At 42.2% G+C, this 18566-nt stretch overlaps 1 protein-coding gene across 1 annotated transcript in view; it reads left to right on the plus strand.

Annotated features, from left to right (window-relative positions):
- Window positions 1-17109, plus strand: part of PPM1H (protein phosphatase, Mg2+/Mn2+ dependent 1H) — a 129822-nt gene extending 112713 nt beyond the window's left edge. Inside the window, exons 9-10 of the mRNA XM_063396564.1 lie at window positions 4995-5146; window positions 11151-17109. Of these exons, the coding sequence (XP_063252634.1) occupies window positions 4995-5146; window positions 11151-11298 (300 nt within the window). The 3' untranslated portion in view covers window positions 11299-17109. The remainder of the gene's footprint in view (window positions 1-4994; window positions 5147-11150) is intronic.
- The last annotated feature ends 1457 nt before the right edge of the window (window positions 17110-18566 follow it).

Genomic DNA, 18566 nt, shown 5'->3' on the forward strand with positions numbered 1-18566 from the left:
TAAATATTTATTTTTCATAATGGAACAGTTAATTTGAAAGCTTTCAGCAGGAAATTCTGCTTTTCAAAGCTTAGTAACAGCCACCTTGTTGCAGATGAAAAGCAGAATTTCATCCCAAAAATTTTTGGATGGTAGCTCAGCTATTTGGTGGGGAAAGATGTGGCTCTGATGACAGCATTTGGCCCTTGCCAGGAAGGAACCCAAAGCCAGCCACCAGAGCTGCTAAGAAGGTAATGAAGAAGAATTTTTGTTGTTCCATAGTATTGGTAAAATCTTTCTGACAATTCCACAAATATGCCCAAGGAGACCATTTTAAGTTGAAATCTGCCTTCTGGAGAAATCCTGAGGAATTATGCCATCAAAAGGAAAGTAAGGCAAATACATAGAGAAGTACAGTATGATCAAAGGGAGTCAAAGTGGCTTCAGGAAGCAATCATCACACTTTAGTAGCTTCAGGTCCTTGAGGTTATGTCTACAAGAGAATTAAAATAATAGTAATAATAATAAATGCAGTTGATGCTCTTGCATGAGCACTTCAATACCTCAGAAAACATTTGAGAAACTGTTGTGCATCACAGTATAAAAGATACACTTTTATATACAATATAAAAGATATGAAGCTACAGACAAAGTGGAAAGTTGGCACAGTCTACTGGAAATTGGCTAACGGCAGGAAACAAAGGATGGCAGTAAAAAGCTAAAAGGAGATTAATTGGTGAATGCTGCAGGGAGCAGTGTTGGGACCCACTTTTTATTATTTACATATAAATTACATAGAGACCGGTACTGAAAGATCTCATCATTTGCCAGGAAAAGCTGCACTGGATAACACTGCGCATAAAAGGGACGATACAATTAGGGAAAGGGCTTAATTTATTGAAGTAGCTGGGCTGATCAATAGTGCAGGCGAGTGAATGCAGGCTGTTGTTTAGCTGGAATTCCCCCGAGGCCAGCTGCTGAGGAACACCTCAGGTGGCTGCAGGCTCGCATGTCACTCTGTTGTGAATGGTTTTCCAGCCGCAGGGACTCGCGTTGGCTGCCTCTGAAAAACAAGCCTGGCAAACGAGGCACAGCGCCTTCGCAGGGCTGCTGTGGTCCTTTGCAGCAGCCAAAGGCACGGTTTGTCCGGTGGGAGGATCGGCTTGAAATGTAAATAAAAACCAGCCCACCTGTTTGTTCTTTGCTTGCCCAGAGCAGTTTTCTCAGTGCTCTTGACTGCATGTAGGTAACATGTAATATGAGAAACAAATACCTAGATTGAAGAAAGATGTTATTTGACAAACTGCATTATGCATGTTCAGAAAGATGTGTATTACTGTGGGCTCTAGTGGTTTGTATCCACTGTTACCTGTCTGCAGATCTGTAAGTACTAGTCAGTTTGACTAGTTATTATTATTCTGTCTGTAGGATATAAGGGTAACCCAGTGCTTATTGCTGTAGCTTCATGGCTGGCTGTGCTGCTGCAGTTCTTCTGCTTGTTCCTTACAGTTTTTACATTTTGTGGTTGCTAACATCGAGTTCAGCTAGTTAACAGGTCAGCTGCTTTACATCAATAAGCTGTCAGTGGATGGGAGAAGTATGGTGACCAAACCTGGCTCCTTCCAGGGCTGCCCTGGTACTCCAGAGAGATTAATTTAAAGAGTGAGAAACTCAACTCTTCACACAGAAGGGGACTGGTAGGCTGGAGGGAGTTGCTGGGTCATCACGGGAGGCCGAGGACACAAGTTCTGTGGGGCACTCTCAGGATTGATGTCTGTCTGCAGAAACAGTGATTCATAAGGAAGACTGAAGATTCAGGATGGCATTGTTAGGAAATTTGTCAAGGGTGCTGCACCAGTTAAGGAGACTTCTGCACAGCCAGTCATTGTTCAGCTGTCACCTGAAGGAGCAGGGTTCTGCAATGCTGCTTTGCAGTATGAGCAGCTTTGCACAAACTTGTGTCACAGACAGACCTTTCCTTAAACCTCACTCTTCGTTTTCCTGAAATACAGCTACAGGAAGGAGTCATTGGGAAAGTTTAATCTGGAATTTAGAAAACTAAAACAATATAGGCATTTCCATTGCGATCATTGAGCTGCTTTTGGTCACATAATATTTAAAGGGCTGTGGAGTTCATTGCTGTTGCAGGCACTTAGGTAATTCCCTGGATGTCTCCTCATACTTCAAAACTGTGGCATATCTTACTCTCACCATTTTTGTAGAGTGTGGAGTGTGCGGTGGGTGCTGCACAGCGTGGGATGTGTGTGGAGTGGGTGTTCAGTGAGCCCTGCTGGGCTGAGCTGCTGTTCCACGTGCCCTGGTGGTGCTGCCCAGCCTGTGTGCCTCCAGGAGCTCTGCTGTCACATTACTCCAAGTCCAGCTGAAGGCACAGGGCGCTACTGCAAGAGACCCTCACTGACCCCAGTAAGAACAGGAACAAAGGTGCTGGCAGAAAAAGGAAGGGCTGGGAGCTGGTTACTTTCTGCACCTGGGCAAGGCAGTCTGTGAACATAACCTGACCCTACAATGGACTGGACAGCTGTAACTCTTTTTTGTCAGCAACATTTTAGGGGCACCTACAGCTGTATTTAAGAAATCCAAGGCAAGACACAAAGAAAGGACTTAAGGTAACTGGAAGGCAGACAAAACTGCATGTCATTGAATGTTTTGTTGCATGCCCAACTGGTTCTTGTATGTAACAGTTTTACGTCAGTTGCTCCAAGCTTGTCTCCTGTAACCTTGGCACTCTCTTTTCCTTAGCCTAGGGACTGGCCTAACACCTCACTGTCCTCTGCATCTCTTCTGACATCTAGTTTCTTCTCAACATATGCCTTTCTGCTGGAGGTGCCTAGTTCACAAAGCTTCTCCTTTTAGGATGTACCCTTCTTCCTAGATTGCACAATAAATCAGGGAATGCATTTTTTTCCCTGTTTCCTAAAACAAAACATATTCTTGGTAAAGTGATCTCTTCTAGATGTTGCTTTTGCATTTTGACCCATGGACTGGCTGCAGGTAGCTTTGAAGTGTTTCTCATCCATCCTAGTGCTGCTCCTCAGTCAGACAAAATGGTCCATTTCAGGAGGATTCCAATCGGTGATGCATATTGTTTTGCTTTCCCACCTTCTTCCCTACCTAAGCTGCAAAAATGGCTCCTGTGGTGTAATGTGTCTTTTGGGATGTGCTTTTCCCAGCACAGATATTTGAAGCTTGGTTAGCCCTACCAGGGGCTTGGTGCTGAGTGCATCCCTAAGCATTAACTCTGATGCTTTCTCAAGTGTTTGCCCCAAGAGATCTAACCAGAACATGTGCTGTATATTGATGGTTGTGTTGGCCAACTTACTCTCCACACCCCAGTGATTTCTGAGTTGCAACTGTGGGCTGTTAAGGCTGAACTAAATTCTGGGAGACAGGGACTATGACAGCTACTGATTTCTGTACAATAAGCTTGAGATGGGAGCTGTGCTGCATATAGGGGTCTTTTCTATATTCCCACTCAAGTCTGAATAAGCAGATCTGCTCTAATGAAGAGAGTATCTTGACTTGAATTTAATCCTCTCCAAAGTCCTTATTCAGCTGCTACCTTAGATAATGAAGTGAAGGTTACATTTTACAAATGACCTTCTTGTGCTTTTGAGTGGAAGGTGAACTGGTAAGGATTAGCAGTGAGATCTAGGTGATTTTTAATTTTTTTTTCCTCTGGTATTGGGTGAAGTCTCCTAAAAGCATAATTACATTAAAAGGTCCAGGCATTTATATGCATTGCCTGTTCCACAGCTCGTAAGGGGGAAGAGTGCACCATGAGGAAGAATAACCCAGCTCATATTTTCTTATTATGCCAAAAGCTTGTCCTGACTAACTGCTGTTGGTAGAGTCCAGGACTGGAGCAGGGTGCATGATGAAGTGCACAGTTTCTGAATTTCAGGATGGGTGATCCTTCCCTCCTGTCTGCCTTGCTGTGATTGTTACAGTTCTTTCAAACTGGTTGTTGCTGGGGTAATTAAGGTGCTCTGTGGGTAATGCTTCGTAATGGCTCCCCATCACAGCCTGGGAAATGCAGGCATTTCTCAGCTGGAGTACAGCATGTGCTGGAAGGGGAGTTACACCAAACGAAAGGCTTGTTTTACAACACATTTTTTACAACACAAAACACTTTCTATGGCCTTTGCTTGCATTCTGGCTCAGGTGATTGCCTTGCAGCAACCCCCACCGTGACTGCCTCTGTGACTGCCTTCACCACTCTCAGCTTCTCTGGGCCGAGGATGGTGGAAGTTGTTTTAAAAGGCAGGGTGTTAAGAGGTGCCAGCAGTGATCCGCCTGACAGGAGTGCAGACAGATGAGTTGAAGTCAGTGGGTATTTTAATACTGTGAATAAGCTTCACTGTTGTGCAGATCCTGAATCGGTCTGTAGCTACTGAAATCCTTTCAGATACATGTGACTGAGCAGCTTTTCTGCATTTTTTGGAACAACTCGCTCAGGCAAAACTCTTGAGTGCAGCAGCTGCGTCAGGTTTAGAAAAGTGAATGCAATGCTGGCTGTCACAGAGGCATTTCCAAACATGCAACCTGGCAGGCTTAAATGGATCTGGACAAATAGTGAAAACAATTATTTGTGAATATTTTATTAGAAAATATCAAAAATTCATCAAATAAATTATTCAGCTTCCATATGACTAGTCCTGCCAATGATAGGGAAGAGCCTCATGCACTGAAGCCAGGCTGCTGGGTGGGGGAGGCTTCGAGAGCTTCTGGCATCAGGCAGCACAGTGCCTTAGAGCCTGATTTCGGAACACTTGCCTCCATCCCATCTGGGGTTAGCACCTGAGCCACGCTGGGCCGCAGCAGGAGGGGTTGCTGTGTGGAGGGCTGAACTGGAGACAGACTCCACCAGTGCCATGGGAGGTTATTTCAGTGCCCTGGCTGAACCTGATAAACTCACAGCCAAACTCAGCAATGTTTCACAAACAGGTCTGACAATCACCTTCTTCGTGAATGTCTCTTGGGCTTTTTTCTTTTAGGTGCGAGTCTATGACCTCCAGCAGTACGAGCATGGGCCAGATGATGTTTTGATCCTAGCTACTGATGGACTCTGGGATGTGCTGTTAAATGAAGAAGTGGCAGAAGCTGTCACAAACTTTCTACCAAACTGTGACCCTGATGATCCCCACAGGTTCGTGCCCATCCCTGATTTTCTAGCTTCTCCATAGAAGAGCACTTTCTGGTAACATATTTTTGTAGAAAGTATGATATGAATAACATTTAGGAAATATGCAACACTTACAAGATGATGTTTTTATAGCCTGGACGGAGCCTCTACAGAAAATGTGAGCAGTTGGAGCAGGGACTCTATTATAATTCAGAAATGCCTGCCTTCAAAGGAATAGGTCTGAAATCACAGTATCTTGGCATGGGATCCATTTTGTTTGCTGTGTGAGGTCCTGTGAAAACTGTAGGAGGCTGAGGTATGGGAAGAGCATGGCAACAAGTCTCTCCTCTGGACAATCCCTTAACACTAAAGATTGTTTCTCAGAAGGACATCCTCAACATCTCCCTCTCTCACTCTCACTGTGTATGTATATAAATACTTCACACTGTGATTCCCACTCATTCCTAGTGATGGTGTGTCCTTTAAACTCATTTTCCATAGAAGATGCTCAGTGCTACCAGCTGCAGGACAGGTGTGGTGACAAAATAGGCAGAGAGTCTGACTTGTATTTCATGGAATTAGATCTGCTTCATTTCACCATTTTAATCTACCTCATGCTTTTAATTTTTCTATATTTATGACTTCTTAGATTATCAGTTTCTGTCCTTAAAACATACCATCATGCAAACAGACAAGTTCCCAAACAACCATCTAGAGGCTGTCTGCCTTGAGTGAGTCCATAGGTTTGTCTGCTACTGAGTTCAGTGTCACTGTGAATTAAAACATTATGCCAGAGATCAGAAGTCTCTTGCTTGTAAACAGGACTTTGAAAGTGGAAAGAGCTTTATTTGTTCTTAGGCACTGCTCAGGAAGGGAAGTTTGTGTTGCTAGTGAATTTAGGGCCATCTACCACTGTGTTCTGCCTTCACCCTGGGCTGAGTGTGGGGAAGAGAGATTTTACACATCCCCAGTTGGTCTGTGAAAAGTGGAGTTTCAGAAATAGCTAAGACCCATCTCAAAATGCTTGTTTTTTGCATATTTCTAAGTGGTCATCTTCACAGAGTCAGCCCTGTTCATCAACAAACAAGATAACTGGGCATGGACACCTTGACAGTGACTTGGGTTTTAAAGAGAGAACACCTTCAAAATAACTCAACAGCAGTATCTTCTTGTCCCGACACTTACAAATATGGAATGCAAAAAGAGGTTTTGCTGCAATCATTGGGAGAATGGATGATTGACGATTATCCTGAAGCTGCAACTACAGTATTTTGACTTTGCCCATCCCCTTATGCCAAAGATAAGATATGGTATGAATGACAGTCCCGGGCCATCTCTACTTTAGCAAGACATGCAGCTGTGTCTACCCTCTCTCTGGGAGGAGATTAGACAGGATCAGCTAAGGACACTTCCAAGGCATCTGACAGTGTGCTATGCAGCCATGCCATTAATTTAAATGCCATTAATTTAAGGCAAGAGGAGATGACCCATCCAGTCGATTTCCAGTTATTCCCTAACACCATTCTATGCTATGGTGCTTTTGTTCTCATTCCTGCAGCCCTGAGATTCTTGCAAAGGCACCTAGTAACACGCAATACCTCTGTCCTGCTCTGTCTCCATTCTGATCTAGTATTTGGGAAAGGTTGGCCCTGCCTTCCATCCTGACCAGTCCCATCTGTTGTGAATATAGTCAGGGTGTGTTGTGTCTATCTTGTTCCTTTTGGTCTTTACTAAGCTGATGGTGATGGCCAGCATGATTGCTGCAGTAGGAAGCAGGATTCTTCAAGCTTTTTGACTTGTTATGTGAGTAACTTGTCATCCATTGTGGAACACTCAGAGCAATGAGAGGCACTAAAGGAAAATTGTATTTTCTTTGTTCTGATTTAGATTTTCTCATACTAGTTTAGTAATTGTAGTCACTGTGCCAACATAAGTACCACATATTCCAGAGCTGAGCCTGCTGTTTATAATTTAGAACAAACACATCTATTGGTATTTGACCTACTGGTCTATGAATGGACATCTGACATTGTAAATAAATTTGTTCTTTAATGCAACTTTGTGCCAGATTGTTCAGAAGCTTACAAATACTGATGGCAAGACATTTCTCATGCCAGCATGCAAAGGGTATTTAGAGCAGTCCTTCATATAGTTTACAATGATATTTATTAAAATTACCTTTGTGGAATTGCTCTTGCTGCTTAGTTGTAAAGAATATTTAAAGGTCTTAAAGTACTGAGTGAGGGGTTCTATATAATTATTTCACAGTGGTCTAAATGAGGTATAACTAATGAATTTACAGTAGCACTGGAGCTGCATTCATTCCTCTCACTAGTCAGTGACAGAAAAATCTCCTTTGCCGTATTATAAATGTTATGTTTAAAGGAAATGTTATCCCAGAAAATGTCAGGTTCAGTGATGGGTGCGGTGACATAATCTGTGGTGAGGTGATCACCTGAAAATGCAATATCTCTAGGGATGTAGAAAACTTGTCAGAATAAAGAAGGCTTGTACCCTAGGTTTGGCAGTGCTGTGGTCTTCAGGAGAACCAACCTGGAGCAGCCCTTGGATCCACCTGACCCAATAGCCTACTTGTTCCCTGTCAGCAGCATATTGGAAAAGAGAAGAGAAGAAAATAAAAAAAAAACAAAAACAAAACCAACCTAGAGGGGATTTCAGAGCTGCACAGTACTTATCTGTTACTTAATTAGCACCTTATAGGAACAATCCCTCCCATTTGAATTAGAACTTTATAGCCTGATGGGTAAGAGCTTACAGTCCTCAGCAATGCTCTTAGGACTCTCTCCTGGTGATACTTACTGTGAGTATTTGTTGCCCACATGAAAAACATCTCTGAATTCTGTCAAACACAGCATGTGCCAGGACATCTCCAAGTGCAGGGAGAGCAAAGTCCTCAGGTCTCTCTTCATTCAGCCATGCAGACGCAGCCTCAGGATTTGGGCACAGACTTGTTTAGAGAACGGTTCCCAAGTGAGGGCTGTGATGGAGTGAAGAGTCTGGGATGGAGCTGGATTTCTCAGCCAGCTCATTTCTTATGGGTGTTGTGGCAGATGAGCAATGCGAGGGCTCCTACCAAAGGACAGGTGGCAGTGCCACTGCTGCTGTCCATACATCAGCTCTCTGAAGAGGTATGGAGATGGAGAACTATGAGTCTTTGCCAACTTCCTTCAGCTGCATGTATGCTCGTTTACCCTCTGATCTTGGGAATCCTTTATTTCTCATCCTTCCTTTTGTCATTTCTTGTCCCCTCATTTTCCCTTTCACATTCACTAGAGATTTATGAGGATGCTGAGGAGCTCCTCCACCTCTGCTGGGTGTGAGGAGATAAGAAGCTACTCAGACAGCAGCACAATTCCCCCACTGTCACCATTTCTCCTTCAGTACTTTCACTGATCAATACAGAAAGCTTTGGCATAAGAAAAAAATTTCCATATATTTATTCTTAAAACACAAAAGTTGTATTCCAGCAAGGCTATTCATTAGGAGGAAGTAGATACTTTAAAACTACTTCAGCAGTTCTCTAATGCTGTCTGGACAGCTGAATCCCAATTTCACAGCACTGGAGAATAAAACATTCAGTAATGGACTGCTGCTGCTATTCATCTCCAGGTACAAGAGACTCACCCTATCTCTTCTAGTGCCAAGTTGAACAGCATTGCTTCAATTCAGCTCTACACAGGAGAGGAATACACTACTTCACTACTGCCTTCACCTGTTCCTTTTTCTTTGCTTCATTGTGCTGGTTTTCTTGAGTATTTCACGGTTTGTCTACGGGAGAATTTCTTGTTTATTAAAATTCCTTCTTTTATCTTCCCCTCTCCAATCATTCAGCAGCAAAAGCCAAATGCAATCAAAAGCAATACTCATTCCTTTGTACTCCTTAGATGTGGAGAGTTCTTGTTAATTAGAAAAAGCAGGAAGGCAAAGTTTTCTTGCAGAATGATGGGTGTTTCTTTCTTAAATTCTGACAATAGCTGAGAAATCTTTGGGAAATATGTTCTTGCCAAAATTCACTCAGCATCAGACACGCTGTGAATAAATATTTCAGTTTCTTGCTTGCCATGTGGAGTCCTTTTGTTCCTTAGCCCTGCATCTGATTTGAGAACTGAGAAGTGCAAGTATGTATGTTTGGGTTTTTTCCCTGTAGAAAACACAATTTCATATTGCATTAGGACAGCAAGGGCAGTGCTCCTTGTTACATCCTGATGTTCTAGCTCAAGGTTGTGGCACAGGCTGATTTCAGAACATGCAGACAGTGCATGTGTATGCAAGCATGTGTGTTAGATTTCATGTCTTTGGGCCCTTCTTTTACTGCTAAAGTAAATCATTTGTCAAAACTAGTGAGGCCTGGAGATTTTATCACTCAGTACCATTAGAAACAGGGTGCATTGCAGCTGTACAAAATTGCTTGAATTTGGCATCAAACCTTTCAAGTAGTCAAGCATTGGTTTATTTGCATACTAGGAAGAAATATTCCTAGTTGTGCAAATATATCTACTCTTGATTCAAAGGAGTCCTCTGAGTTCAAAACTCTAGGCACAGAACATAACTGGCATGTTCTTTTTCTTCTTTTATCCCCAGAGACTGAATCAAAGTCTTTATGATAGAAATTTGAACTTAATAAGGAGTTCTGTGGTGAAAAGTTCTAAGGTTAGAAGAGTCCTTGGTAACTGACAAACCTAAACACACACAGAGTGCTTCTGATCAACAGAGATATTGTTCTTTCCCTTTCTACAGATGAGATCTGGGCAGATGATTTCTGGTCAAGGATCCTCCCTAGAAAAGAGGGTATTGAAATGCAAACCCTTCTTGTCTTTTCTGGTTTTGGAAACACAGAGGTGTGCTTTAGTTCTTGGAGGCCTGAGTGTGTGGCTTCATAGAGCCCTGCATCATCCTGGAGGTTGATACTTACACTTTTAATAAAAACCATGCAGACTGGTGGTTTTTTTATTGTCAGTTAACTATTTAACTATTCAGTTAATTTTAGCTATTCAGTTAATTTTAATTATCAAATTATAGAAAAGCTTGCCTCCACACAATCAAATTCAAAACCTCTTGGCCAGGTAAAACACATGACAGTAGCTCTTCACCCATAATGAGATTTTTTTTCAGAGGAAACTTCTAAGGGAGTACACAGATGTGTTGATGTAACAGCAGGTAAAGCAGTAAGGGAGAACATGACAGAGCACTGTCTGTGCACCTTTTGGACTCTGACACCCTTCTGCCCCCAAGGAGCATGTGGTAGCTTTTCAGGACAGACAAATAACTCCCATAAATCCAGTGCCACTCAGCCCAGCACAGGCTGCGAGTTTTGAAGCAACATGAAACTTGGTATTTCACTAAATTAAGCACCTGACCATTCACATTCATGCAGTTTTCACTGGACTCATAAATGTGAAAGAACTGTGGGACTCTGTTAATCTGATCGTATTAACTGTAAGTTTCCTTTTCCAATTTAGAATAAAAAAGATTTAAAAGTCATTCCTGTGGTCAAGAAAAACAGGCAAGTTAGTCTTAAAGTGAAATTTGGATTTTATTTTTTATGCTCTGTTACTTGCTATCAAACTACTTTCTTTGTTACAGTTCATCTCTGGAATAGCTGAGCCATGTTTACCTTCAGGTGTGTCAGTGAACAAGTGTGTAGTTTTCACCAAGTGGTGTTATTTGGGGTCCTCAGTTTTTCAGACTACTACTAGAAAGCCAATTTGTAAAGGCAAGTGTGTTCAATATTTTTCTAAAGATCGGTGAAGCCAGGCACAGGATGGCCAGTGACTTTTGATCAAGTGGTGCCTGTCAAATAGCTTTACATTCTTATTCAGGAACTGTCACTGAACGGGAAGGGGTTGCCTTGTGCATATGCCATGGTTTGTGTTTCTCTTGCCTGGTTCTGAAGCCCTGGGAAGCATGTCTTGGTAGGTCAAACATTAAGCCTGGCAGGCAGCAGGCTGTAATACCCTCTTTCCTCGCAGACACAACCCTCCCTGGCTGTACTGTGCCTTTCCCACAGGTACACGCTGGCGGCGCAGGACCTGGTGATGCGAGCCAGGGGAGTGCTGAAGGACCGGGGCTGGCGGATATCCAACGACCGGCTGGGCTCCGGAGACGACATCTCTGTCTACGTCATCCCTTTGATACACGGGAACAAACAGTCGTGAAAGGAGCACCGAGGGCGGCTGTAGGATGGGCATCTTGTTGGGAAGGGCCTGTAAGAGACTATAGGTTTTTGGTGGTCTGACCAGGACACTTGCAATTGGTGTAATCTAGTCAAAACTAATGCTGGAGGGATATTGTTCTGCCCAAAAGGTAGGGCTCTGCACATATACTGTATATGATTAAAGATAACCCTTAAGATTCCAGTTTCCCTACAGAAAAGGTTTTGGTGCTTAAGAGGAATGGGATTTAAATGCTGCTAGCATATTATGGATTCTGCCATCCCTCTAGGTGGGGTGGGGAATTGATTTTTTTCTCAGTTTACCATGTAGCTTGGAAGAGCCATTTCAGTTGTGAAAGTAGAAGTGGGTATCAGAAGCCAAGGAGGCTCCTGAAATATACCCTAAAATATTCAGAAGGGGGCTTGGGTCACATCTCATTTAAGAATATAGATATACATATATGAGACTCAAGTGTTTTCTTCTTTCAGAAAGTTGTATTCATGACTTATCTATGGACAACTTAAAACTTGTGTAATCCTCTGAGCCCCCATTTTCCTCTCCTGTCTCTTCTTCAGTAGACCGTACCTCCTGTATTTTAGTAGGAAAACTGAAATTGGTTTCAGTGTGACTATGCCTGTTTACTGCAGCTAAAACTGTCACCTGCAAAGTTGTCCAGGAGAAATAGGTCACAGTCCTGTATGGCAGAATTTATTCTGATGTGAGGAGGTCCTTGTCCATATTTCTTGTTGCGTGTATACCATGATTATACAGAGCATGCAAACTCAGCCTTATGTGATGTTTACCTGGAGGCCGTGGTTTCTTTGGGATCAGAGATTTACATTCATTGAATGGTTCTGCCTGCTTTATCCTGTTGAAAGGATCCCTTACCATAAAATTTTTCCATCAGTTGAGATTTAGTAAATTTGTTTGGGCTCCTGAGTGTATTTTCAGTTGGACTTCTACTTGAAATAGTGATACTGTTCTCATTAGCAATTTGGATACCCAGATAGTGATCTATTTCAAAGGTGTTTCAGTTCTTCTGCCTCATTTCTTATTCAGTATACCTCCACTTGCTTGACTTCGGTGATCAGAATGGGACAGCTTAAAACGTTCTCTCATTTTGGCATTGAGAATTGTACTCAAGGATCACAAGATGACTGTGATAGATAGAAGCCCTTGCTTCAGCAGTTCTTTTCTTAGCAGTGATAAATCAATTTAAATAAAGAAAATTTGTGTACAATCTTACTGAAATGAAAGTAGTCCAGGAGAGAAACAAGTGAGCAAGTCTGCAGTGTAACCTGGCTGCCTAGTCCACGCAGGCAGCTCTCTTACTTCACTGGCAGGAATTTGAGACAACAAGATCAGAAAGTACTGGCAGACAGGCAGGTATGTTGGCTGGGGAGCCAACTTCCACCTCATTTGTGCCCAGACCACATTGCTGTGGAGCTGTTCATCTGGTTTGTGCTTCTTTGATAAGAAAAAAGGGAGCTGACATCATTGTAGGGCACTGACTAGGGAGCTGGCAAACATTGTGTCCTTTCCAAAAGAGAAGGAGATGCTGTGCCCTTTGCAGACTTTCTCCTGAACCGGCGTGGCCCAGATCTTGCCAGGTCTGTAATTTATGATGTGCTGTGTAAACACAGCGCAGCCCGAGTGCGGTGCAGCTGCCCAGATGCTGTGTTTGGCTGCATCTGGAAGTACAGTTTGGTGGATTTAAACTACTCTTGCTCCAAATCTCTAGACCCAGAAGTGTCTCAGGATGAAAGCAGACAATGTGGAGAGTGGAACAGCTCAAACATTGCAGCAAGCTGCATGATTTTAGCCTGAAAACTGTTCCATGAGTTCCCCAGTGCCTCATGTGATAAAGTGGTACAGAACGTGGATGTTTTGTATTCTAGAGCTTCAGTATAAATCAATGGCATATCCGATTATGCATTTTCATGCTTTCTTTCCTTTTTTTTTTTCTCTTTACCTCTTTTTCTGTGTGCATCTGGGTGAAAAGAGAGGCTTGGAGTCTAGAATATTTTTCACATGGCCCTTCATATGTTTTAAAATTTAAGCAAGAGATACTCTTCCACTTTTTTTTTTTTTTTTTTGGCCTAATAAACTTGTAAACATGCTTTTCATGCTCTGTGTAACTCCTGTTGTCTCTTTGCTAATGCAGTTGTATAGTCTTCTGGTAATTCAGCTCCTCTGACAAAGAAATTAGTGCTGGCAAATCTGAAATCATCTGAACAGCTGAGACACTGGTGCCTGCTGGTACTAACTACAAGCCTAAGTTAAATACTTCAGCGCTCATGCACTGTTGGTCTTCCTTTGGTAATATGGTGTCAACACCATGACAAGATACCAGTTGCTATAAAACCACTGAGTGCAGTGTGGTAGAAATAGATTTCCAGTGTAGCATCCGCCAAAAGTTGAGCATGAAACTTCAAGGCAGTGGAAAAGGCACCTTCTCATTCAGAGGTGTTTCTAAATGTACCTCTGAAGAGATGGGTTAGCAGACTGCAGGACTTGGTGGGAGCAGTCTGGCAGGTGACTTCTCAGAGCATGATCTGGTGGGCTGGTGAATCAGCCTGCAGAGTGTGTGCTGTTCATCTGAGGCACTGCCATCAGTCAGGAGCTTCTCTGCAGCAACTGGGCCCAGGCTGAGTTACGTTCAGTGTCAGCCCCTCTCCCAGAAAGGGCAGAAATACAGTATCAACAATTAATGTCAATTAGCATCAATTAAGGAATTGTGAGAACTTTAGTAGAAGGTTTTATACTCAGATGTATGTGACTGAAACTATGCTGTGACGCTTTTTGTTCTGCTTTTTTGCAAAGTATCTGTTACACATTTACCTGCTTTTGGTGGGAGATTCTTGATGCTCTGCTTCAAGGCATGGTATAAATACATATACACACCTAGGGCTCACAGAAACAGCAGGCAGGAGTCATTTATTGGGGAGGTATTATGTGAGAGGCAAGCATAATTAAAAGCATTTCCAATTCCCTTTAAAGGCAGAATTACTTTGCATTGCACAGCATTAGAAAACACTGATGGCAGGGAGGATTCCTGGTGCACAGTGCCATTTTCACATGGGTGCAGGATGGGTACTGCCATGTTCAGACTTGCAGCTGCTCTAGGGCTCAGTGAAGCTCCTAAGTTAGGAGCAGACAGCTTGTGTCCTCAGATTGGAGCAAGTCAGGCACCAAGTCCAAATTTATGATCCCTGGCATGTCAGTTACTGCCTGATGCTGGCAGTGCTCTGGCTTTTGCCAGTCCAGTTCCCTTAGCATCCCAAACTGCTACAGCCTCAGCAGCAAGGAACCTCAGCCCTGAGTCACATCTGTGTTCATCTTGCTATTGCACAGTGCTCTGCCTTGCCTGTGCATAGGCACTGCTTAGGAAGTTGGGCAAATTCTTGTCCTTCCTTGGATAATGGCAAGGAAAGGCACCAGTAAAGGAGTTCCAGTTAGCTGCAGTATAACTCTGTTTCCTGCTGCGTAGTCCAATCTCATTTCTAGAAACTCAGAACCAAGAAGCTTTTACCGTTCTCCCAGAAATACTGTTGCAGAAAGTAGAATAGCCATTTCAGATATTTTTCTCTTGCACTATAGCCTAAAATTTTCTTTATTTAATTTGATGAAGAAGGTGTTTAGAAATTTAATTTACACCTGATTATGTAAGGCACACAGCCATCTTTTGGTGCATTAAGACAAGATTGCTTTCTTCATGAACACAAACTTGTGTTCTGTTGTCTGAGAGGGCTGCTGTTCAGTGGCCTCACACTGGAGAGAGAATTTTTTTAATGAATTCTTAATAACAACAGGGCTAACAGGCTAAAGGAAAAGTGGTCAGAATATGCTGTTAATAGTGAATTTCCATTTGCAGTTACTTCTGTGTTGAAATATGACAAGAGTTTTGTCAGGTTCTGTCAGCTCTGTCCCTCCAGGATGTTTCTCAAGAACTGCTTTTGATGTTTGGGCAGATTTTGGCTCTGAACTTCTGCTAGGTTTTTAAAGAACACTACATGCTTCAAGCAAATCTGCTATGTTTCTTCCAGCCTTGGTGTTCTCCTTTTATTTTACATTCTATGTACTAATACTTTCAGCATTTTTCTGTCAAACATGAATGGCAAGCTGTGTGGACTGTTGTTCCTCCCGGACGTTTTAGGTATGTAAGTGGTTTTCCTCCATGTGTCCTAGATGACGACTCAGTGATGTGGCTGTCATAGAGAGTGACCAAACGATGCTGTAACTGTGCTGCTGTATTTCTGCCTGTCATGTACTTGAAGGAGGATGCCCTTCTCCACCTCCATGCTCACTCTGTTTTCTTTTTTTTTTTAATCCATTGCTGTTGGTGTTCTTTCATAGGTGTCTGATTTTTTTTAGTACCTGCCACATTTATCTTCCCTTCAATGGGCACTTCATCTTAATATCTTGAGATCTGTACAACTGTCTAGGGTTTATATTTCCTGAAGAAAGAAGGACCAGCTGCTGGAGGAAAATGTTTTGGACCAATGTACTTCTGCTTTGTGACTGTGAAATGTTAATCTTTTTGTAACCTAAGAACAAAAAATGTTTAGTAAAGGGATATATTTTGTGTTTTTTGAAACTTTTCAGTGCAATGAACAAAAGAGGAGGATACTGAAGAAGTGTATGTGCAAAGTTTTAAAATAAAATTTTAAATTATATATTATATAATCCATCTAGATGTAGAATCATTTTTATTCTACGTTTGTCATGAACATTCCCCTAGTCTCTTAATGTGTATTACTAATTGTGTGATGTGGACAAGTAGCACACTCTGCTTTACAAGGGAACTGACGATTCACTGACAAAAGGTCTGACTCTTGAGTTAGTGAAGTAAATTCCTCTGAGGTGCATTAGTGGATGGGCTGATCTGTGAGAGTTCAGCTGTAGGGTAGCTGTGAGAGCTTTGTGCTTCCATCAGATAATGATTCATCACTCAGACTGCCAGTTGCCATGTTCTGCTATGCAAAGTGATCCAGTACCAGATCTCTGAGGCATGGGATGTACTTTTGGAAATGACAACATAGTTGGAGTAAGTTTTCCCTCATCCTCAGTTCCTTAGGAATCACTGTCTGAAATTCTACTCTGAGTTTATGTTTGAGTAAGGGTGAATTCAGAGATGCCACTGAAGCAGGCTCTCACAGTTATTTAGTAACCAAAAGTGCTTTTGCAGGTACTGAAGATGCAGGAGCTGACACCCAGCACAGCCACGGACAATGCCCACCTGGGTTGCCAGCAAGAGAATGAGAGCTGGGCATGTTCCTACTCATAATATTTTGAAATACTGCATTGTAGCACAAGTGGTTCTCCTGCTTCCTCTTTCACCTCATGCTTAGTAAAAGAGCATTGAAAACATCTGTTCTAGTGCTACTGCAGTTTTCAAAGTGCTGCACATGCCCATTGTGTCCACTGAGCACAATGGGGAGTGCAAAAAGAGGCGATGCGTTACTTTCTTTCACTCTTGCTTCATTACTCCCCCCTTAAGTTCTACAGTTTGTTACTGCACTCCGACCTCAGTGTCAAGTTTAAAATTGCTGTGCAAATAAAACTTCAGCACAGCTTTGCCTGCCGTGCTGGTGTCAGCTGAATAATAAGTGTTGGTAGCATGCAGTGACAGGGAACTGTTGCACACCAGCTGAACCTAAAGGACCTTTTCCACATCATCCTTTTGTATTTCATATGCCCTAAATTCTGTAAGCTTGTAGATCAAGTAAGGCTTCTTTTTAATTTTTTAAAGTGATCCATACAACTCTTAAAATTTGGACATCAGTCTCTGTCATTCATGCAGGCAATAAATCAGAGCTTTGCCAAATAATCCATTTGTGTATCCTACTGAATGTGCCCAGTTAACTAAAGTGACATAAGGGAACAATCCCAGTAATTTATTTTTTGTACAGTTTCTGTAAAAACCGAGGGCTGAAATTTTGTCTCCTTAATGTATCCTGGTAGAGCAATGAACTTTCACAAAAGCTGACTTCTTTTTGCTTTTACACAGTGGCTTTTACTGGTTCCAGAGTTTCTCTCACGCTTTCCAAGAAGGCTTATATAAATCAAAGTTTTTACACATCCTGTTCTTGTTAGGAGGAAGGATGAAGGTTTTTTTTAAAAAATCCACCACTTTGACAAACAAAGGATGTCATAACTTTTTGGGTATGTTAAAATATTTTCAGGGGAAATGGTGCTTTGAGGGTGAGATTGCTACAAAGGAGTTTGATGAAGGTAGACAAAATGTGTCTACAGGTAGATAAAGACATATTATTTGGAGACTCTTAATAATTTAAGAATAATTAATCATAAATTTGAAGCTGTTGCAATAGTCCATGACACTCTGCCACAAAATGGTAAGGGGAGAGGGAGGTAGCTGCAGCAGAAGAAATAACTAGATCTTTACTGTAGCTAATTTAAGACTGATTATTTAGATGTGTGGCTAGATAAGATCTCTGAACCTTCATGAATTTGAGGCTACTCAGTATTAGAATTACATTCTTTTTCTTATGTGTTTTAGTGCATAATTTCTCGGCCTCTAAAGAGTCAAAGTATCCCTCATCTTGACCACAAGCATTTATTCCCTTAATCAAGAGAAATCAATCAATCCCATAGTGTTCCTCTCTCAGGATGGCACGCAACCAGCTCTAATGGTTTGGTATTTTCCGTGAGTTTCTCAGTCATCCCTGGATTTACAAGTCTGTTGGTTGGGTGTTCTGCTTGTCTGTGGCAATTCAAGGGCTTTCCCAGCAGACTGGATTCCAACAGAGCATCTTGCAGGTTTATTTATGCCATGGGGTAGGATTTTTCCTTTCTTTCCTCTCCTTACTGTGCCTCTCTCAGATTTAAAACATTTTGGAGTAGTTAACCGCACCATCCACCTCCTCCCACCACTTGCCTCCTGCAGGTGCTGAGAGTGAGAGCATCACCAGCAATGAAAGACTGCTGGTAGCTAAAGGGAAGACTCGTAGAAGGGGAAATGGTTTCTTCATTAGCCTAACATTGCTCATTACCTCTAAATTAAAATTTACATGCCTGTAATATTTAAATTCTCCAGTTTGAAAGGGGGAACTTTAATGGTTTTTAAGTTGGTTTTAGAAGGCTCAACTTTTTGTACCATTGTTACCTCAGTTCTTTGGCTCAGTTATTCTCCAGGAAAAAGTACTCCTCCTTGGCAAATAAAGGACTGTGTGGAAAATCCAAAGGTTGTCACACGAGCTCAGATCAAGCATTTAGCATCTCATAGGATAGTCATTGTGTCTTTCTGTAAT

The sequence above is a fragment of the Prinia subflava genome, chromosome 4 (assembly GCF_021018805.1).
Source record: "Prinia subflava isolate CZ2003 ecotype Zambia chromosome 4, Cam_Psub_1.2, whole genome shotgun sequence".
In the NCBI taxonomy this organism is placed as follows: domain Eukaryota; kingdom Metazoa; phylum Chordata; class Aves; order Passeriformes; family Cisticolidae; genus Prinia; species Prinia subflava.